Source organism: Aethalodelphis obliquidens, unplaced genomic scaffold (assembly GCF_003676395.1).
Source record: "Aethalodelphis obliquidens isolate GAN/ISIS:26980383/991018 unplaced genomic scaffold, ASM367639v1 scaffold7, whole genome shotgun sequence".
Taxonomy (NCBI): domain Eukaryota; kingdom Metazoa; phylum Chordata; class Mammalia; order Artiodactyla; family Delphinidae; genus Aethalodelphis; species Aethalodelphis obliquidens.
Window position 1 is genome coordinate 5,456,777 of NW_020837951.1, and position 22,986 is coordinate 5,479,762.

The 22,986-nt window shown below is 41.4% G+C and overlaps 1 protein-coding gene across 3 annotated transcripts in view; it reads right to left on the reverse strand.

Moving 5' to 3' along the window:
- ABL1 (ABL proto-oncogene 1, non-receptor tyrosine kinase) overlaps positions 1–22,986 on the reverse strand; it is a 134,170-nt gene that overhangs the window by 41,422 nt on the left and 69,762 nt on the right. Inside the window, exon 1 of one of the 3 annotated variants that reach the window (XM_027104519.1) lies at positions 3,222–3,802. The exons of the other annotated variants lie outside the window; for them this stretch is intronic. Within the exon in view, the coding sequence (XP_026960320.1) occupies positions 3,222–3,300 (79 nt within the window). The 5' untranslated portion in view covers positions 3,301–3,802. Of the gene's footprint in view, positions 1–3,221; positions 3,803–22,986 lie in introns of those variants that run through there. 3 annotated transcript variants of the gene reach the window in all.

Below are 22,986 nucleotides of genomic sequence, written 5' to 3' on the forward strand. Positions count from 1 at the left end.
ATAAATGCTCAACAATTTCAACGTAACCCCAAATGAAAAGGACTGACTGGCTTTCTATTTGGTTACAGAAAGAGCTTCAGATTTTCTTTGTTACTAAACAAGGGAAGTATCTGATGACCTCAGAAGAGAGTATTTAGAAAGAGAGCTTAAGCTTCTCTGAGGCATAAGTTCTAAAAGTGTATCTGCGTGGCTGGCGCCACATAAAGCATTCACCAGAAAGTTAACTGCTGAAAAGAAGCGTTTAAAAGTGGGCCCTTAAAATAAATTTTGAAAGTTCAGGAAGAGTTCACTTCACAGACATTAGTTTTTGATTCCACAGTACAGAACTAGCATGCCCATGTACAACATTCATGCACAATATATGCAAACACAAATACATGAATAAATAAAAGTAAACTGGAAAAAAAGAGAATTCAATTGGCTAATGTTCATGTTTTCTTTCACACCTCTAGGAGAGGGAAGAAATAATCAGAAAATTCAGTGCTTGAAGTAAACCTAAGATTGTAAAGCAAAATGTGGTCATGGTGAATAGTTACTGCTATAAACATATACTTTCACAAAGTTGGAGCACAAAATTTAAATGCTATAAATGCTTATATATGCATAAAATGTTTCTAGAAGGACACACAAGAAACTCAAGTGAGGCTGCTGGGTAGGGAAACTGGATAAAGGACAGAATTTTCTTTTCACTCTCCTATTTAGAATTTTTTATGATGTACAGCTATTTTAATATACATCTACTGCTAAAGGTAATCATTTTTATCAGTATTAGGCTTCTGGAAGAGAAAAGAAGAATATCCTTGTTTCAGGCTTTAGAGTGTTTCTGAAGATACCATTTTAACATCCACAGAGAGTTCCAAAGGATATAAACAGTCACAGCTGGTAAAGCATATACTGGCTAAAACTGGGCTCTTTGGAGCCAGACAGCAAGGGTTCAAATCCCAGCACCACCACGTGCTAGCTCTGTGACCTTAGACATGTTTCCTAACTTTCAGATGCCTCAGCTTCCTCATCTATAAAATGGAAGTAACCAAAGGGCCATCATGAGAAATAAGCAAATTAAATCATACAGAATGCTGAAACAGTGCTTGGAACACAGTAAGCATGTAATAATTGTTGCTTTGACAGCTAGGCCCAAGTAGCAACAGATGCGTGATCAAGTTGCATTTATGGCTGAACTTTCTCTGATAGAATGGAAAACTTGACCATATTCAATTTTCTCCGTGACTTGGGATGCCTGGGTCCCTAGTGCATGTCAATTAAACACTGACTGATTGATTGAGGATGTCAGTAAAAACAAAAAGCCTGGATTACTTATCCAGATGTTGGCAAGTGTTTTTCCCAAGCGACTAATAGCACATCCAGTCTTTGAGAAACGATCACTGAGGTTTGTTAAATTCTCTCAACTACAAAACAGTAATTCCGTTTACTTTCTCCGATTAACCATAACAATGAAAGAAGGAAAACTCAGTCACAAAAAAGAATTCCTAGAGTGATACCTTCCTAGATGAAGCCTTAATGCAAGGCAGTCTGCTGTAATCAGAATTTTTTTTTTTTTGAGACTTGACAGTCAACATTATTTCAAGACATGCTGGAATAAGCATTGGATTTTGTCTCCCCTCCCCCAAAACAATAATTAGACCAGCCAGGTAAGAACTAAATCTCCTGTTTACTCCCAGGAAAACAAAACAATGTCACAGCATCGCTGTGACCTAACCTTTCTTCCATCACTGCAGTTACAAAAGCCCATTCATCTACTCTGCCTTAAGTATCCATCTGCAAAATGGAGATGGTAATGCCTAACACTAACTCGTTACAGATGTAAATGAGAATGTGTCCAGAATTTTGAGCAACTTGGAAAGTAAGCAACATATTAACTGAAGATGATTTTGGCTGCTCAGATGCCAACTTTTAGGGACAAATAAACCATCTTCCCCTCTAAACGCTAGATTTTGTGAGCCCACTCCATCTGGATGCATCTTCTCCAAGGGACTAACCTTGGGCTAACAATATACACATCTCATGGCAAGAGGGGCACCTGTATCACTGGAGTTTATGGTTTGAGCTGCACATGTATGTGACTTCAGGCAGACCCTCAAGTCAAAAAGTTGAAAAGAAAAGAAAACTAGGTTAGACGACTAACAAGGCCTCCGTTTACTTCGCCTTCATTTTAAAAAGAAAAACATTAAAACTTCATGGCACTACGGCAGCAGAAATTCTACTTGTTCTAAAATGAGCTTTACATTTCTATTCCTATTTCAAGTCCTGAATGAAAATGACAAACAAATGCAAGCAGGATTACATCTCTGAAGTACAATTAGCCTTTCTGCTGAAAGCAAGCAGTCTGGGATGACCAGTCCCCAAATCAGATAAATTTCAGATTCACCCTGAAGCTACAAAATGAGGTCCACTCATCATACTCAATTGGCGCTTTTTTTTTTTTTCAGTTGTCACCTTACTAAGACAGAAAACAAAGACAAATAAACAGGAAAGAAAAAAAATGGGATTAGAGAAGAAAAGGAGAGTAGAATGGAAAGAGGGCGAAAGCGAACCGCTCCGGGCTCTGAGGCTTTACCGAAGGAACTTAACAGGAGGTTATCCTCCTCCCTCCCAAGTACCCTGGACTCATTCAAAATACCTTCTTAAAATGCGGTGTAACTTTTCTTTTCGCCCCGCAAAAGTGAGAGAATTCCTAAGACCTCTTCGTGGTCCGTAGATAAGGGGGGGGGGGGGGGGAGTAGGAAGATCACTTGAAATTCTGTATCCATAAATGGTAGAGCCGTGTGCTCTTTGTACACGAGACTTAATGAAAATCATATGTTTCACAAACATGGGTTGACCTTTTTGACACATAATTCCTAATTAACGGTGGAAATTCCACAACGTGGGCTCACAAGGCCGTTCAGGCCTGTAGAGTTTGCTTTCCCCAACTTTCGGGCAGAGCCCCGCAGCCCGGGGCCCGCGACTTCGCCCTCCCGACATGGGCTCTGCCGCGGTGAGTGCGCGGGGGCCGGAGCCCCGCACCCTCCCGGCTCGCGGCAGCGCCCAGGGGCGGGCGAGGGAAAGAAAAAGAAAGAGAAAGAGTGAGAAAGGGCGAGAAAGGGAGAGGGAGGGAGAGGAAGAGGAGGGAACGCGCGCGGGCGGGCGGGCGAGGCCTAGGAAGGCCCGGCGGCGGACACGCGGCCGCCTAGACCCAGTCCCGGCGACGGCCCCGCGCTTACCTTCCAGGTAACAGCTGGAGGAGGACGAGAGCCCCTTCTTGGATTTGCAGCCCACCAACTTCAAGCAAATTTCCAACATTTTCGCGTGCCGGCGGCGTCGAGGCCGGCGCCCTGGGCTGGCTCCGCGGCGCGGCTCAAGCCCGGCTCTCCCGGCTGGCCCCGCCTGCCCTCCCGGGCCCCCGCGGCCCCGCCATGCCGCCTCCCCGCCGCCCCGCGCGCCCGCCCGTGGCCGCGGCCGCGTCTCGGTCTCCGCTCTGGACGCGCCTGTTAACAAAGGGCCAGGAGCCCGGCCCGCGAGGCCCGCCCCCGCCGCCTTAACCCTCTCCGCGCCGCGCCGCGCCCGGACCCAGAGCTTCCCGGCGTTCTCAAGGCCTAGGCCGGCCCTGGACCGTTACCGCGGTCCGAAACCGAGGTCCCGCCAATTTCTAGGTTAAGGAAAGATAGGGTGGTTATTTTAAGCGCGGCATTCACGGGTTCTCAACGTTGGGAAGTGCGGTCCTAACACCCCAAGAAAGACACCGACAACTACGGCCGTTGAGGAGGGCAGGCCTGCATCTCTGTGGCAGGAGGTGCCCCCAACCTGCACCACTTAAGGCCAAGTGAGTTCCACTGGGCGCGGTGCCCTGGCGAACCCAATGTCCCTAGACTGTTGGTGAATAATGCAAATTCCTCTGGAATTATCAATTCTGGTCTCATTTATACTCAGTGAGCTTACTGTGATTCAGGCTAACTCAATGGGTGTCTGAGGAATGAATAATCAGAGCTGCAACCCACATTACAACTACACAAGTTTGCAACACATTTGTCAAACCGTACATCCAGACTAGGAGACAAAAGAGATGGGCAAGTTCAAATTCAAACATAACTTCTGATAATTTGTAAAGGGAGCTTAGTCTCCACAATGAGATCTCATCAGGGTCATGGCCTGTGTCCCTTCTTTAAGAAGCCTCATGTTCTTCAACAGAGAAGTCTTCCCTTGTTTGGTGTGTGCCACGGGGGGCCATTGTTTAAAATCCATTTCATTGCTGTACTTGGCTCAAATATTTTTATAACTAATGATAAGACAATATCATAAAATATAACAACATAATAAACAACAGTAATCACAATAATGTGTTCCTTGGCACAAAACTGGAAATCCAGATCAGTGGGAAACCATATGGAATCCAATCATATCAAATAATTTAATAAAAATCAGATAGGGACTTCCTTGGTGGCGCAGTGGTTAAGAATCCACCTGCTGGGATTCCCTGGTGGCGCAGTGGTTGAGAGTCCGCCTGCCAATGCAGGGGACATAGGTTCAAGCCCCGGTCCAGGAAGATCCCACATGCCACAGAGCAACTAAGCCTGTGCACCACAACTACTGAAGCCTGCACACCTAGAGCCCGTGCTCTGCAACAAGAGAAGCCACCGCAAAGAGAAGCCCGTGCACCTCAACGAAGAGTAGCCCCCGCTCACCGCAACTAGAGAAAGCCCGCTGGCAGCAACGAAGACCCAATGCAGCCAAAAATAAATAAATAAATAAAATCAGATAAATTTCAGTAACTATAGGAAAGTGAAGTTATCTAAACAGTGTTAGATAACTAAATTGCAATAGAGAGAAAAATGAAGTTAGTACACATCTTAGAGCACATGAATACTAAGAGCTGACATGTATTGAGATCTTACTATGAGTCAGACTCTTGTGAGAAGCACCCTCTGTTCATTACCACGTTGCATTTGCACAACTATCCTGTGAGGAAAACAGAATTATTATCTGATTCTTCCGGTAAAAATCTGAAGTTTAGAGAAGTCAAGCACCTCGCCCGAAGTCCTATGGCTGGAAACAGGCAGAGCTGGACTCAACCCAGGTCTACCTAGCTCCAAGGATCAGGCTCCTAACCAGTGGATTATGCAGCCCCTTCCCACCAAGAATAAATTCCAAGTAAATTAAAGCTTTGGATATCTATATCTTTGGTTAAATAACTAAGGTTGTCATATGTTTCAGAAGCAGCCTTGGTCAAGAGACCCCAGCTACGGTGATCAGCTCTAGAGGCAAAGCTGGACTCGTTCGTGGTCTAGCCTAACCTGCAGTGACAAAAACCTGGGTATCTTCAGTACACCAGGAATGGCTAAGTAACAAGATCTTCACTCAGGTCTGCCAAAACTAGTACAGGACAGTTCAAGATTGGACTGGATGTGACTAGTGTATATCACAGGGTTTCTCAGCCAGGGTGTCATTAACTTTTTAGAGATGTCCTGTCAGATTCTGATTCATGTACAAAATGTGTTTCTACTGCAAGTAAGGGACCTATGGTTTGTGTTGTAGTACCAGGTCAGGCCTCATAGGCACCTAAGAAGACACAGCAGTTCCCATCGCCTGGAGACACAGGGCTACAGGGCCACCAGGTGACAAGTGACTGTGGATGCTATCTAGATTCTGGGAGACACTATCATTCTGCTAGAGAGCGTGTTTGTAATGATAGCCAATTTGTTTAGTGTTACTTGAAACTTTCAACCTCCAGTGTAATGCCAAAAATAAAATCCCAAAGGGTGCCACCAGTACAAACAAGCTGAAAACTACTGTGTTGGTGCCAGTTTAGAAAGTTAAAGGTCTTTGGACCAGACTATAATAAAGTCTGTCATTATATAGCATTTAAGATTTAATGGGCTATATTCAAATAGGCACCTTAATGCAAAGGATTATATGTTAATGGACATTTTTGCAATTCCAACCATATCCTTGAATTCTATCAATTAATACAGGCCCAGGTATTTGTTTGCATGTGCTGTACTTTATATTAGGATGTAAGTTTATTTTAAAAAGCTAATGACTGTTACTAATATTCTACTCTTGAGTCTAAAATGACCATATCCCTTTGGGGACTTCCCTGGTGGTCCAATGGGTAAGACTCTGCGCTGCCAGTGCAAGGGGGCCCAGGTTTGATCCCTGGTCGGGGAACTAGATCCCGCATGCATGCCGCAACTAAGAAGTCCGCATGCTGCAACTAAGAGAAGCCCTCATGCCACAACTAAGAAGTCCGCATGCTGCAACTAAATAGATGCCGCACGCCGCAGTGAAGGTCAGGCGCAGCCTAAATAAATAAATAAATAAATAATCAAATAAAATGACTTTATCCCTTTAAAAACTCTTAAAATGAGTAATGCTTATAAACTGTGTCCAAATCTTTTAAAACTTAGTTATAAAACCATACATGAACAGGTCTGGCAAAACACTCTGAATTAGCAGCAACGAATATTGAAAACATCGTCAAGCTGCACAGCACCAAATTAAACCAGTACTTTTAAATTAAAATTAAATTAAATTTAAAATTAAATTAAATTAAACCAGCTCTTTCCAGATCTGGCTTTTGATGCTCTTTGAAGCTTATTCACAAGATACAAAAACCATTCTGTTACAAGCAAATAAGAGAGCTTCAATCTCCTTACTAGAATGAAGAAAGGCCTGAGAAGGATTCCCTCTAAGCAACCTTAAACCTAAAAGCCATTAACTTAAAGAAGAAAAAAAAAAAAGGAAAACAAACAAAGAAATTAAAAAGACTGTGAACTAACGTGTTTGCTACATTACATTCAGTTTGGGAAAGGAATAAACTTTTAATATGTGCCTAATATGTGCCAGGCACAAGCCTTCCAAAAACCCTACGAATTTTGTGTAGTTTAACTTCATTTCACAGGTAAGGAAACGGGGGTAAGCAGCGATCGGGACAGGTAAGTATTCTGTCCAGGTTCACACACCTAGAAGTAGTAAGGTCTAAAGCCCTTGAACTTTCCAAAATGGACATAATTTGCAATTTATGTGAACGGTGGATAACTGTAGCAAAGCCAGAGGATGAAATAAAAATCATTAACTATTGAAAAATATGTCTTAAAACAATTCAGGGAATTAGAACTATTGATATTTAAGAATATTTTAAAATATATTAAGAATATTAAGAAAGAAAGAATAAAGGTCCTTAATTACATTAAAGTATGGGATCTGAGCTGTGTGTTTCTAAAAGTAACAGTCCATGGACAACCTATTTTGAATTGCCTGGGGTACTTACTTAACATGCAGACTCTTGATCTCCGTTCTAGAGCTACACAATCAGAATATGTGGAGCAGGCTGTATCTTAACATGTTCCCCAGATGATCTGTGTGCATATATTAGACATTTAAAAAATTATATTTATTATTTTCCTTCTTTCTTCTTTTTGGCTGCATTGGGTCTTAGTTGTTGCACGCGGGCTCTCTTGCTAAGGCGCACAAGCTCAGTAGTTGTGGCGCGTGGGCTCAGTTGCCCCGCGGCATCTGGGATCTTAGTTCCCCGACCAGGGATCGAACCCACGTCCCCTTCATTGGAAGGTGGATTCTTTACCACTGGACCACAGGGAAGTCCTCACACTTAAGTTTAAAAACCACTGTTTTGTAAGTGGGAAGAGCTGCTTCTTATTTTCCCTGGGAATAGGACAAACAGGGACGGATATTTCTAAAATTTATTCATTTGAAAGCAATTTGTGAGTTAAAGAAATTGTATAACTCTAAACAAGTTACCAAAAGAGAACTCTTCTCTGAAAATTTTGGATACAGATTGAGTTTTTTTAAAGTTTGGAGTTCAGTCCTATTTTTTTAAAAGCAGGGTGGGCGGGTGGACAAGGGCCCACCACAGAAGTTGGTCAAGGGAAGAAAGCAGGACACAGATGCAGGATGTGGAATCTCCACCTGGGAGCAGCAGGATCGGGGTGGGAGTTTAAGGCAGACAGATGAATCTGACATGGTGCCTGGTTTGGGGCCCCCAGGAGCAGATGGTCCCAGATCTGACTGATCCCTTCACTGTTTCCAGCCCAGTTAATAACTTTAGGAGGAAAGAGCAAAGATCTTGAGGTATGTGTATGCTATTTCACATGCCAACAAAGCCCACATCCTCTGATTCTGCAGACACTGTCCAGTGAGAGACTACCAGCCTCCCTAGTGATGTGGGCTCAACCCACTGGAGAATGCAGCTTAGAATATCACATCAATCATACCCACTTTCGCCCCTGTAAAGGGCATACATGCAACCCTTTAAGTATCATACATTTTCAGTGAGATAACACTGTTTATTGGTCAAGTGTCAGAAAGGTCCAGGGACTCTGGTATGGGGAAACCAGGTGAGAGGGGGAGGCAACACAGTGGAGACTGAATGAGGTATGACATCTCGCAAACTTATTCTCAGTCTCAAACTTGCCACTCACTGTGATAGCTTGGGCAAGTGACTCAATTTTCTAGTCTGTAAAATTGGGGGATGGTCTTAAGGGTAGCTCTCTCACTGGGTTATGAAGATTGGAAATAATGTATGGAAAGTGCCCAATGCAGAGAAGGTGGTCAATAACTATTGTTATTTCCAAAAGAGGCCTCTTACCTATATCAGGTGATGGTCTGTTTACCTGCCTAAGTCTTACTCCCATAAGTCAAGAACTAAAATTAACAAATGTGATATGTGCAGCTGCTTCCAGAAAGCACAGTCTGAGGGAGTGAAAGCAGTCTGGAGGTTTTCCAAGGGACGAGGAAATCAACTTATTTTATTAAGGGAAAGAAACACTAGCTGTGGGGTAAGAGTAGCAACCAAGGTTCAATGTCACACAGAGTCCTATCGTTAATCCTAAAGCCAAAGTTTTACAACCACAGCTTTGTGGCAAAACACAAACTCCACACCCCACGTCTTTAGTGGGGGCCTATTTCAGGCCCAGAACTTGATGTGCAGGCCACACATACGACTGTCTTTCATAGAACACTGCTTGTTTTGTTAGGCCCTTTGGTATTTACAGAGCTACAATTCTTTTTTTTTTTTTTGCGGTACACGGGCCTCTCACTGTTGTGGCCTCTCCCATTGCGGAGCACAGGCTCCGGACGCGCAGGCTCAGCGGCCATGGCTCACGGGCCCAGCCGCTCCGCGGCATGTGGGATCTTCCTGGACTGGGGCACGAACCTGTGTCTCCTGCATCGGCACGTGGACTCTCAACCACTGCGCCACCAGGGGAGCCCCAGAGCTACAATTCTTAATGGGGGGGGGGCCAAATCTAAACTGCTTTAGAGTAATTACATCCACTTTCTAGAAAATCTCATTTTAGTCAGATTTTACTATATTTTTTATAATCAACAAGTCAAACATAATGATTAAACAATTCTTCTCCTGGAAGAAACCAATATTGTTGGTATGCCCTAAATATTTTTTATTAATTTTTCTTAATCAAAGTAATATATCAATACATACATGGTTAAGAATCAAATAGTACTAAAAGTCTTATAATAAAATCAGTAGTCCCCTGACTCCATCCCCTTGTCTGTTTCCCCACAGGCAGCCTTCTTCAGATTTTTAATATCCTCATATTGTTGTTTCTGATTCATCAGCTTTCTACATTATATATTAACTTATTATAGTAGTATTATACTATCACCATCTCCAACCTCCCATAATAAAATCACAATTTTTGGTTATATCATTGGTCAGTGTTGATATTATTATGAGGATATAAATATTGTTCATTGCTCCACCAATAATATACTATGAATGTCTCCTTTATTATATAACTTTGTTTATCCTGGGGATATTAATTGCCTTGATTTTTTCATTTGATTAGTCTTCTCTATGCCTATTACTGTTTTTTCCCCAAACATTTCAAATATCTGCCAAACACCTAGTAGAATTTTTTCCAAATACTAAGACACTTAAAATATCCTCAGTTCTGTGTACTGACTTACATCCTTATCTTGCTGGAATTCATCATCCAGTAGCTTCCTGGGGGGGTAAGGGGAGGTGCATGTCTAAAAAATGCCTTTCCATTCCACTCAGTTTGGCTGGGTATAGAATTCTAGGTTGAAAATCATTTTCCCCACTTAATTTTGAAGGCATTTCTCCACTATCTTCTAGTTTTCAGTATTGTTGTTTAGAAATGCAATTCCACTCTGACTCCTGATCCTTTATATATCACCTGCTTTTCTCTTTGGAAGCTTTTAGGATCTTCTAATATTCTTGGTGTTCTGAAATCTTACAATGATATGGCTTGGACTCTCTCTCTCTCTCTCTCTCTCTCTCTCTCTCTCTCTCTCCCTCTCTCTCTCTCTCTCTCTCTCTCTCTATATATATATATATATTCTGTGTACTCAGGGAGCCAATGCAATTCAAAGATTTGTCATTTAACTCCAGAATATACTCACTTCACTAAGCTCTGGAATTTTTCTGATACTTATTGTCTCCTAAATTCTCCTCCATTTTCTCTCTTTCTGGAATTCCTACCAGATGTACACTGAAGCCCTGGGATTGAGCTTCTAATCTTCTTATGTGTTCTCCTTTGTTGTCTAAGTCTTTGTCTTGTGTTTTGCTTTCTGAGATGGACTATTTGCCAAGTCTTGTGTTGAATTTTAAATTTTATATCATGTTTTCAGTATTAAAGAGCTCATTTTATTCTGATTGTTACTTTTTAATAACACACTGTTGTTTGACGTTTGCTGTATTTTTCTCTGAGGAGAGCAGTGAGTAGTTCTTCTGAACTCTTCTTCTGTTTCCTGCATTGTCTTTATTTCTACTATGTTCCCTTTCTCTGTGGATTTGTTTTACCCTCTATCTATCATGTAGAGACTTTTAATTTGGCTGTCCATTCATTATACATGAAAGAGGAACTGAAAAAATATGCATGGAAGTGGCACAACATGTGGACTTCAGTGAAGGGAGGTGGTGAGCTTACTTTTCCATCAAGAGAACCCCCAAATGGGCTTTTCTCTGGGACCATTCAATTTTATTTTTTTGTTTTTTTTTCTCTAGAAAAGAATCTTTCCATCTCTTCTCTGTTAGGGCTCTGGCTACCAGGTATTGGAAGAGGCCTGAGAATCTCATTATTCAGCACGCAGACTTAAAAAAAAAAAAAAAAATCTGCTCTTGCCCACCCCACTGTTTTCAGTCCAATGGCTAACCTGCACCCCAGCTGGGGGTAATATCCCTGAGTCTGGAGCCTTTACAGGGCAAGTTCTCAATAATACTTCTCTCTCACGTAGGTGGGAAACAGAAGTGGTCATCTGGCTGTACAGGGATGGGGAAGGGTGTGAAGAATCTAAAAAGTCCTTTACAGACTTCCAACTGATCCCCTTGATTTCAGTTAAGGCCTCACGACCCCCTGCTTTCTGTGGTACTAATGCCTCTAATTTCTGACTTTTTCTCTCAGGTTCTTACAAGTAAACTGGCTTACTTCTAATCAATGTCTCTCTTAGAAGAGGTTAGGCTTCAGCTTCTTCGATTCTGCTAAGTCTATTACCACGCTTTTGACTGCCTCTCATTTTCCAAAAATGTGTTCACCTTTCTTATCTACTTTCCCCTTTGGGTTCGTTTTGTCCTTATGCATTTTCACTTTTCAAAAAATCTTTTTATTATCATTCCAGTGGGGCTTGGGGGAGGTAATAGAAATAAAAACAGGTCTGCAAACTTTAATCATTTTAAATTAGAATCTAGTTTTGGGACTTCCCTGGTGGCACAGTGGTTAAGAATCCGCCTGCCAATGCAGGGGACAAGGGTTCGATCCCTGGTCTGGGAAGATCCACATGCCACGGAGCAACAAAGCCCGTGTGCCACAACTAATGAGCCTGAGCGCTAGAGTCCACGAGCCACAACTACTGAGCCCGCGTGCTACAACTACTAAAGCCCGCGTGCCTAGAGCCTGTGCTCCGCAACAAGAAAAGCCACCACAATGAGAAGCCCGTGCACCGCAACAAAAAGTAGCTCCCGCTTGCCGCAACTAGAGAAAGCCCACGCGCAGCAAGGAAGAGCCAACACAGCCAAAAATTAATTAATTAATTAATTAAAAAAAAAAAAAAAAAAGAATCTAGTTCGACCATTTTACAGATGAGACAACTGAGGCACAAACAGGCTAAGAAAACTTGTACAAGGTCTCATAGCAAGTTAGTGGCAGAGCCAGGAAAAGAGCCCAGATCTCCAAACCACCTTGCTAGATTTTTTCGATTATGTGACACCCACTAGGCACCCATAATTAAGAGCTGACAGACTAGTTTTAGGATACCAGGCTGAAAAAGTATTTAAAATTTGTTGCAAACAATATTAAGATTTGTCTCAAATCTTAATATTGCTGGTGGTGAAGAAACAACCAAACCCTGAATTCCTAAATCCAGTCACATAACTTAAAGTCAAATCATAAACAGTTATGTTATTAAACAAAAATAGTTTGAGATATTCTTATTAAAATCTAAGTGCTTGAATTTAGCTTAAAGAGGTTTTGCATGATTTCATGAATTGTCTTTGTCCCTTTTACTTTGGTTAACTTTTGAAATAAATGCCACAGAATTTTATTTTAAATCGTGGAAAGTCTTGTTTGTTTGTCTTAATCTGAATACTGAATAAAGATTAAGATATCTACAAAACAAACAAGTCAGAAGTAGCAATGTTGCAAAAATCTAAAGGCGATAAACTATCATCATTATAATAAGGTAAATTTAATCTGCCTTAAGTAGAACTGGTTGATAAAAGGAAAGCCCAAGCACTGGTTATCTACAAACAATACTTTTATTTTCAAACACTGGTACTGCTTTTGGCTTTTATAGTTTTGTTAAGTCTGAACTGGAAAACCAATGGTTAATTTTTTTCCTCTCTTTCTCTAAGACTAAAAGAATCTGCCAAAGCAGCAGACCAGGCCTAGGAGATCACGTTACTTTGGGGGTGGGGGAAGGAAGGCAGCTGGAGGGGAGTGTAGAGAGAAGGGCCAGAAGGGAAAGAAAACAAGTTGTCTGAACCTCCCCACAGTGTAAGACCCAGCAGGGATTAGGAGGTACGTGGAGGAGCCCATGTTTATCCAAGTTATCTCTGGGGTGGCTGAAGTGGGCTGTAAAAGTATGGGCTCCTTTGATATTAAAATCTTCTCAGCAATAGAGCTGCACCCGGGAAAGCAGATTTCTTGGTAATGTTACCAAGGCCTGAAAACCTAGAAATGAAACACTCAGAGAGCGTTAATGTTTGTTTCTTCAAAACATTCAGTACCAATTTGTTTTGTTGTCAGGGTTTTAAACATACAAAGGACAAATGGATCCAGAAGATTGCTTCCCTCCACGTGTTAGAAATTACTGTTGTCCTTAGACAAGTAATGACATCTCTAAATGAAACAGTACTGCTCTTTTTCTTCCTAAAGAGACAGATCTGGCATATTGATCCAGAACTACATACTAACCAGACAAGAACAGCTACGGTGAACATTGGAGAAACTGCTCATTAAATGGCACTGTCAGGAGGAAAGAGCCACTTGAAAAGAAAACTGCAAAACAAAGTCAACCTGGCAGAAGCTGTCCTCTTGTTTGCTACCCTTCCTACGAGCTGGTATATAAAATCTGTATTCAGTAAAGCAACTCCAGAATTGTATTTAATCACTAAGGTATCTTCACATTCCCTAAGCAATAGTAATTCATATTTATGGCTACTTCACCATTAAGAACATTCTAGTGCAATTCTAAAACAAAAGTAAAATGAACTGCTCCAAAAGGTTTAGGCCAATAACCTCATATCAACTAGACTTTCTTTGATGAAAAAGTAATGGGAATCCCACAGAGACTAGTTACAGGAACTGCCAAGCCCAACAATGTCCCCTAACATCTGTTCTCCTCTCTCACCATCAACCCTTAAGTTTTAGATGGACATATGGCCCCAGAATAAAGACTACATTTCCTAGTCCCTCTTGTGCCTAGTCATTACCATGTAACTAAGTTTTAACCAATGATATGGCGAGCAGCACAGATACATGCAACTTCTGGGTCAGGTTCTTAAAAGGAATGAGAATGCTCTCCCTCTCTTTTCTACTTCCCACTGCCTGCAAGGGGACAAGCTTGCTGGAGTGGCCATTTGGATCCTGAGGTAGAATCCACACCTTAAAAGTAACAACATAGCAGGTGTCTGATTCTGTGGAGTCCCCGTACACATGCAGGACTGCTAATGTCAGCCTGTTAACAGAAGCAAGAAATAAACATCTAGCTGTTTCAAACCGCTGGTATTCTGCATCTGTATAACAGCCATTTAGTCTTTACGGTAATACTAAAAGACCAGTTTTAACTCCCGTAAATCTAAGAATTTCCCAAATCAATTGTTTCTTTTCTTTATCTATTAAAAACTGTTAATTGAAGAGCAAGCGTTTGAAATTATCCTATAACCTTTAGAAAATGAGAAAGTGCCTTAAATAATCGCTGTGAAACACACAGTCCAGTATCCAGCTCATAACAAAGACTCAAAAATTACACATTAATTATTATTGCTACCTTAACCGTCCCTTCCCCTTTCCAGCGTCTCTGGTACTGGTGTGAGGAAGATTAAAAAATTCTGTGTTCTATCACATATCTGATAAAGAATTTGTATCCAGAATACAGAGAACTCAACACACAATAATAAGACAGTAAGCAAACCAATTAAAAAATGGATAAAAGATTTAAATTGATGTGTCACCAAAGAAGAAATATGAATGGCTGATAAGCACATGAAAAGACGCTCAGCATCGTTAGTCATTCCAGAAATGGAAACTAAAACCACAACGAGGTACTTCTTCACAGCCACTCAAATAGTTATGATCAAAACGACAGACAAAACCAAGTGTTGGTGAGGATGTGGAGAAACAAGAACACTCATACGCTGCTGGGGGGAACATAAGATGGTGCAGCCCTACTACAGAAAACACTGTGGCAGTTTCTTAAAAGGTTAAACATAAACTTACTATAAGACCCAACAACTCTGCTCCTAGGAATCTACCCTAGAGGAATGAAAACATATCCACACAAAGACCTGTACATGAATGTCCACAGAAGCATTATTCATAACAGCCAAAATTGGACACAATCCAAACGTCCATCAGTTGATGAATTAATAAACAAAAAGTATATCCAAAGAATGGAATAATATTCAATAATAAAAAGGAATGAAGTACTGATATGTGCTACGATATAGGGAAACCTCAAATACACACTGTGATATGAAAGAAGCCAGTCACAAAGACTACATATTGTATAATTCCATTTATAGGAAATGTGCAGAAAAGGCAAATCTATAGAGACAGAAGGCAGATTTAGCGGCTGCCTGGGCATGGGGGTGGGACTGACTGCAAAGGGGCACAAGGGATCTTTTTGGGATGATGGAAATGTTCTAAAACTGGACTGTGGTAATGGCTGCACACTATATAAATTTACTAGAAATCACTGAATTGTACACTAAAATGGTAAATTTTATGGCATGTAAATCTTACCTCAAAAAACGTTAATGAAAAAAGGGAGAAAGCAATGTGTTCTAAGAGTTTGACCCCATTTCCTGATTGGATGTCATAGAAAGGATGAGACAGAGGATTAGAAATGTAATACGTTTGGCTGCTCAGTTCCATGCTGCGAACCTAAAAAGACCATACTCTATGTGTTGCAGGTACGTGGCATCTTATTTAGAGATGCTTCTAATAAGAGCCACATTCCCGGAGAGGAAACATGCACCAGTTCCACCCAGCCCTGACACCTCTACTGACTCCCAGCATACTCCTGGCTAAGGAGTGTATGTGAGGGGGAGGACTGTATATACAACTAAGATAATCAAGACCTGGGTGGGAGTGGGAGATGTAGCTCAGGTTGATTAAAATAGAGACATCTGAGAACGCTGGCAGCCTGGCACATCAAAGGCTGAAAGGCACAGAAACACATCTCCCACTCATAGGAAGCACCTGGATACTCTCACAAGTAACTGCAGCTCTCCAGTCTGCAGCCTTCACAGAGGCCTGAAGGGCTGCAACTTTAAGAGTTCCCAAATATACACCCTGGCACCACCCATCTTCTGGACAAACAGTCCAAACTGTTAAACTTCTCACAGAAACCAAGAATCAGAGTAAATTAGTTGAGATCAAAACGTTAAGAAGAATATTTAAGATCTATTGTAGGAAAATTTCTAGGTAGGAAAATTTCTAGGTGGTAAATATTATGTTTCCAAAGTACTAGGGGAAGGAGAAGCAACCAATGAAATACTGGAATTAACAATAAACATTTCATGAGTCTTAGGGTTCTGATAAACAAATGAATTTCAAAGGTTAATCAGTCAATAATTCTCAATACTGCCCAGCGTTTTCCCTTACTTTTTCTTGTCCGATCTCCAAAACAACTCAAGGGAAGGGAGTTGTATTGCCAACAAAGCCACAGTGACTGAAGCCCAGCATGAAAGAATCCCAAAGGAAGAGGGACTCAAGAAGCCAGGCATGCTCTGAAGCTGAGATTCCACCAATAACCCAAATGTGCCTGGTATGACAGACCCACCCTACGCGTCCCTGGCAAAACAGAGGTCACACCAAAGTAGAATAAGAAACAGCTCCTGCTTTAAAGAGAACTGGGTCTTTATCTTCACTTCTTGGTCCTCATCTGACTGGTATAGCTCTCATAAAACTCTTGACTTGTCATCACTTGTCCATCAAAGATGTGACTTGTCGTCAGAGATTTGAGAATGGGCCATTCATTCAACAAACATTATAGAGCCAGTGGTGATGAAGATGATAAAAAGGAAGAAGACACACTTCTGGGCCTCCAAGGATGCTTGGTCTTGAGAGAGAGGTGGGAAGGAGAGAGGAGCAGACCCTGAAACAAGGAATCATAAGGGTGAGAAAAATTCCATAATAAGTGTATGCATCATAGCTATAGGAGCCCAGGGAATGCCCTGGCAGTCCAGTGGTTAGGACTCTGCACTTTCACTGCCGAGGGAACAGGTTCAATCCCTGGTCGGGGAAGTAAGATCCCGCAAACTGTGCTGTGCAGCCAAATAAATAGGTAAATAAATAAATAATAATAAAAAGGAGCCCAGAAGAAGTGGACAATTCTGCCTACAGATGTTAGGAGAGGCTTCCCAGTGGAGAAATCAGTAGTATAGAAAGACTGGAAGATTCTTCCTTTTACCATTCTCCTTTTAGAATTCAGAAATCAGTTAAAAGCATACAAGTCGCCCACTCATATGTGCTGAATTGATTCTCCACAAAGGTGCAAAGACAATTCAATGGAGAAAGGATAGTTTTTTGAACAAATGGTCCTGGAATATCACGCATCCATATACAAAATGATGACACTTGGTCAGTATGCGCCACATATAAAATTTAATGCAAAATGGATTATAGATCTAAATGTTAAATAAAACTTCTAGAAGAATATCTTTGTGATCTTGTGTTAGGCAAAATTTCTTAGGTACAATACCAAGTATGAACCTTAAGAGAAATAACTCATATATTGGACTTCCACCAAAATTGAAAATTTATGCCATTCTTTTTTTTTTTGGCCGTGCCATGAGGCTTGCAGGATCTTAGTTCCCCCCAACCAGGGACTGAACCTGGGCCCACGGCAGTGAAAGCGTGGAGTCCTACCCACTGGACCGCCAGGGAATTCCCAAAATTTATGCTCTTCTAAAGACACTGTTAAGAGAACGAAAAGAACAAGTCAAAGACTGGGAGAAAATATCAAGTGCTGGTAAAAATGTGGAGCAACTGGCATGAATGCAAACTGGTAGGAACTGCTGGTGGGAATGCAAAATAATACATTCACTTTGGAAAACAGCTGGGCAGTTTCTCATAAGTTAAGCATACACTTAACATATGGCCTAGCAATTCCATTCCTAATTATTTAATCAAGAGAAATGAAAAAATGTCTACACAAAAACCTATATGTGAATTTACAGTGGCTTTATTCATAATCATCAAAAACTGGAAACAACTCAAATGTCCTTCAACAGCTGAATGGCTAAACACACTGGGGTATCTTCATACAACGGAACGCTACTCAGCAATGAAAAGGAATGAACCACGTTGACTACATGCAACAACACGGATGAATCTTAAATGCATCCTGACTCAAAAGGTTATACACTTTACAATTCTATTTATGATACTCTGTAACAGACAAAATCCTAAGGACAGAAAACTGAAAAGTGGTCGCAGGGGCTGGGAGGATGCATTGGCGACCAAAGGAATTAGGGCTGGCGGGGGAGGGGCTGGGAGTGATGGGACAGTTCTAGATTTCAAGGGTGGTGGTAGTTACATGACTGTAAGCACTGTCAAAACTCATACTCTATAAGGGGCAAATTTTACCATATGTAAATGATACCTCAATAAACACACTGTTTTCCTTCTTCAGATGTCCCGTTCCTCAGGGGAGCCCACTCACCGCCAGAGCCCCTGCTTGGTGCTCCCCTGTGAATGAGCCCCTCTGGGGCTGTGAGAGGGCACTCCACTGCTGGACTTGATTCGGCTGGTGAGAACGGTATTAGTGGTCCTACAGTGAGAACAGTCTGTACAATTCGGTTTCTTTCCCTTTGCTCCTTCTGCTCTACAAGACCCCAAGTGGAATATATATCAGAAGCACAAACAGCACCGATAAGTAGCGTTATCCATTGTCATGCCAGGTGGTAGAAATCCATGCTAAAGGGTTGTCTTTCTCTAATGCAAACCTCCCTGTACCTGGATAGGAAAGCACCGGTGACCGTGGAGGAGAGGCAGCTGTGGGTGGTAGACAGAAGCCCTGCAAGAGAGCAGGGCCCTGGGTTCCAGTGGGAGGATCGGGGAGGCACTTACTTCCCCCACTCTGAGCCTCATTCACCTGCAAAATGGAGGCTGAGCTAAATGCCTGTTACCATCCGTCTAGGCTCTCAGTCTGTGAGCTGATTCAAGGTCTAAGGTAAATTTTTCTTTCTCCTTGTCAAGGGCTTTTAAAAAATGACATTTTCGGGCTTCCCTGGTGGCGCAGTGGTTGAGAGTCTGCCTGCCGATGCAGGGGACACGGGTTCGGTCCCCGGTCCGGGAAGATCCCACATGCCGCGAAGTGGCTGGGCCCGTGAGCCATGGCCGCTAAGCCTGCGCGTCCGGAGACTGTGCTCCACAACGGGAGAGGCCACAACAGTGAGAGGCCCACGTACCGCCAAAAAAATAAAATAAAATAAAATAAAAATGACATTTTCCTGACTAGAAAGAGTAAGTTTGCTAACTTACAAATGCCAGCACTTGTACCAAAAAACTGGCTTCCCTTATCTAGACTGTGCCCACAACCAACTAATCCTCACACATGGATTTAGGAGCCTTTGGGCCACAGGAGGATGAGGGGCAGGTCTCCAGCAAACCACATCAAGAACATGGACAGTCAGCCCTGCCTGGCTGCAACTGATTCCTGTCTCAACATTTCCAGAGCAAGTGAGCCAGAAAGCTTTATGAAAAACAGTGTCCAGAGCCCCGGGTGTTCAACTTCCTGCCAGTGAGTTGTACAAAGACAAGGGGCGGGGGCTTATCAGGTTTGTACATGGTCTCCTAAGGACTGAAAGCAGCGTTTAATTAATTCTGCACCTTTCCACTATTTAAGGTGACAAAATTGCCTTTAACTTTGTCCTATAGTTGCTAGCTCTTGACTCTGCCTAGGATTTGCATATCTGATTCCTGGTTCTCAAAAAGCCCCATAAGTGAAATGTGGCAATATTCAATATCTCTCAGAACCTCACATCTATTTACCCTTTGACCCAGCAATTCTATTTCTGGGAATTTACAGACTTGCCTACACATACACATACAAGTGAATATGAATACACATATATTCACTGCAGATTGTTTAAATAGCAAGGATCTATCATTAAGTTAAATAAACTTTGGTCTTAGCCTTCAACATGGGGTACACCGATGCCTGGATGGGGGTTCACGTAAGCTTTCCAAGAAGTATGCAAGTACTTATTTAAAAAGGAATCAACTTTCAAAGCCTCAATCTCATACGTCAACCTTTCTAGAACTGATCTGCCTAAGAACTCCTCTGACAGTTCTCCTTTCCTCATGTTGCTTTCGTAATTATCCCTCTCCTTCCCCACAAAGGAGAGGAACACCTCTTGTAAATCCATGGGTTAAAAAATTCCTGGTCATCAAACTATGGGACAATCTGAGAATGTATCACTTTAGACAGGAAGGTGGTTTTCTTTTTCTTTCTTTTTTTTTGAGAACAAAGCAAAGAGAGCACCATTAAGAGAGAAATATTCTGCAAATGTTTACAGAGTACATACTAAGAGCTAGGTACTGTCCTATGCTCTAGGGTTACAACAGGTAGAATATGGGGAAAAAATCCCTGCCCCCTCGATAGTTCACTTTCCATTGCGGGTAGGGGAGACAGACAACAAAATAAATTAAAGAATACATAAGAGGGTAAAAACCACTAGGGAGAAAAAGCAGGTAAGAGGGATGGAGTTGCTGAGGTTGAAGAGTGGGGACTGAGATTATAATTTTAAATAAAGTGGTCAGAAACACCATCACTGAAGATGACAATTGAGCAAAGACCCAAAGGAGGTAGCGTGAACTATGGGGGAAGCACTTTCCTAGCATAGGGAACAGCAGTTGCAAAGTCAGTGGGGCAGGGAGGATGACTGGGGGAGGTCCAAGGAAGAGCAAAGAGGTCAATGTGAATGGAACAGAGTAGGTAAGAGGGAGAATAAAAGGACATTAGTCAGAAGCTGCAGGGAGGTGGGGAGATCTTGTCTGCCTGCGGTGATTGCCAGGGCTCTGGCTTTTACTCTGAAGGAGCTGGGAAGGCACTGGAGGTTTGGGGCAGAGGAGAGACTGGGATTTGATTAGATTTAAAAGGATTACTCTGGCCGCACAGGGAGAAGAGACTAAGAGGGAACATCTGCGCAGTAATGCTTACCTGGAAGAATGAGCTGGGAAGTGTTTGTCCCCTCTTTTTCTCATTTCTGGAAAGGCAGTATAGAATTTGTAATATTTCTTTCTTAAATGTTTGGTAGTATTCACCAGTAAAACCATCAGGCCCTGGCATTTTCTTCGTGGGAAGGTTTTTAACTACACTACAAACTCAGTTTCTTTAATAGATTTGGGCCTATTGTGGTTGTTTCTTCTTGAGTGAGTTTTGGCAGTTTGTGTGTTTCAAAGAACTTGTCTGTTTTTTCTAGGTTGCTATTTGGTTTACTTATTAAAATTTTTGTCTTCTCTTTTTTTCCTGATTGGTCTGGCCAGAGGTTTATCAATTTTATTGCTCTTTTCAGAGAACTGGCTTTTGGTTTCATAGATTTCTTCATGGTTTTTCTGTTTTCCATTTCACTGATTTCCACATTGACCTTTTTTTCTGCTTAATTTGGGTTTCACTAGCTTTCATTTTTCTAGTTTCCTAAGATGGGATCCCAAGGTCAGTTATTTGAAGATTTTTTTCTTTTCTAATACAGCGTTTTAGTGTTAAATAAATTTCCCTTTAGCCCTATCCCCAAAATTTTATGTTGCATTTTCACCTTCATTCAGTTCCAAATACTTACTAATTTCACTTTTGATTTTTTTTTCTTTGACTCATGGTTTATTTAAAAGTGTGTTATTTCGTTTCCAAATAATTGAAAGCTCTTCCAGATATCTTTCTGTTACTGATTCCTTATTTAATTCCCCTGTGGTCAGAGATCATACTTTCTATGACTTGAATCAGCTCACATTCATTGAGACTTTTCTAATGGCCCAGAAAATGATTTATCTTGGTAACAGTTTCATGTGCACTTGTAAAGAATGTGTATTCTACTGTTTGGGGTGGAGGGGTAGAGGGTTCTATAAATGTTAATGAAGCCAAGACAGTTGATTATATTGTTCAAATCTCCCATATCCTTATTGATTGTCTGTCTATGTGTTCTATCAATTGAGTGAGATGTGTTAAAATCTCCAAATATAATTGTGGATTTCTCCTTGCAGTTCTATCAGTTTTTGATTCATGTATTTTGAATCTCTAATACATATATAAACACTTAGGATTATATGTTCTTATTGGATTGACCTCTTTACCATTACGAAATGACTCTCTTTATCCTTGGTAATATGCTCTGTTTTGAAATCTACTTTTTCTGATATAGACATTCAAGTTAATCTTTTGATTAATGTTGACCTGGTACAACTTTTTCCACCCTTTTGCTTTTAATCTATTCGTATCTTTATATTAAAAGGGGTTCATTGTAGGTAACATATAAATGGGTCTTACTTTTTTATCCAATCTGACAGTCTCTGTTTTTTATTGGGACATTTAGATTTTTATATTTAATATAATATCAATATGGAATTTAATCTACCATCTTGCTATTTTATATATATCCAATCTGTTCTTTTTTAAAAAATAAGTTTCAGATGTACTGCTATGTAATCTGTTCTTTGTTCATTTTTCCAAGTTTTTCTGTCTGCCCTTTTTTGTATTAATTAAATATCTTCATTATTATAATTTATCTCTGTTGGCTTATTAGCTATAACTCTGCTGCTTTAGAGTTTATCGTATACATCTTTAACTTATCACAGTCTACTTGCAAATGATATATTACTTCACATATAGTATAAGAATCTTACAACAGTATAATTCCATTTTCCCACTCCCATTTGTGCTACTGCTGTCATAAACTTTACTTCTACATAAGCTGTAAACGCCAGTGTGTTATTTCTGCTTTTGTTTAAAAGACATATCTTTTAAAGAGATTTAAATAATGAGAAAAGGGCTTCCCTGGTGGCGCAGTGGTTAAGAATCTGCCTGCCAATGCAGGGGACACGGGTTCAAACCCTGGGCTGGGAAGATCCCACATGCTGCGGAGCAACTAAGACCGTGCACCACAACTACTGAGCCTGCGCTCTAGAGCCCGTGAGCCACAACTACTGAAACCGTGTGCCACAACTACTGAAGCCTGCATGCCTAGAGACCGTGCTCCACAACAAGAGAAGCCACCGCAATGAGAAGCCCACGCACTGCAAAGAAGAGTAGCCCCTGCTCTCCGCAACCAGAGAA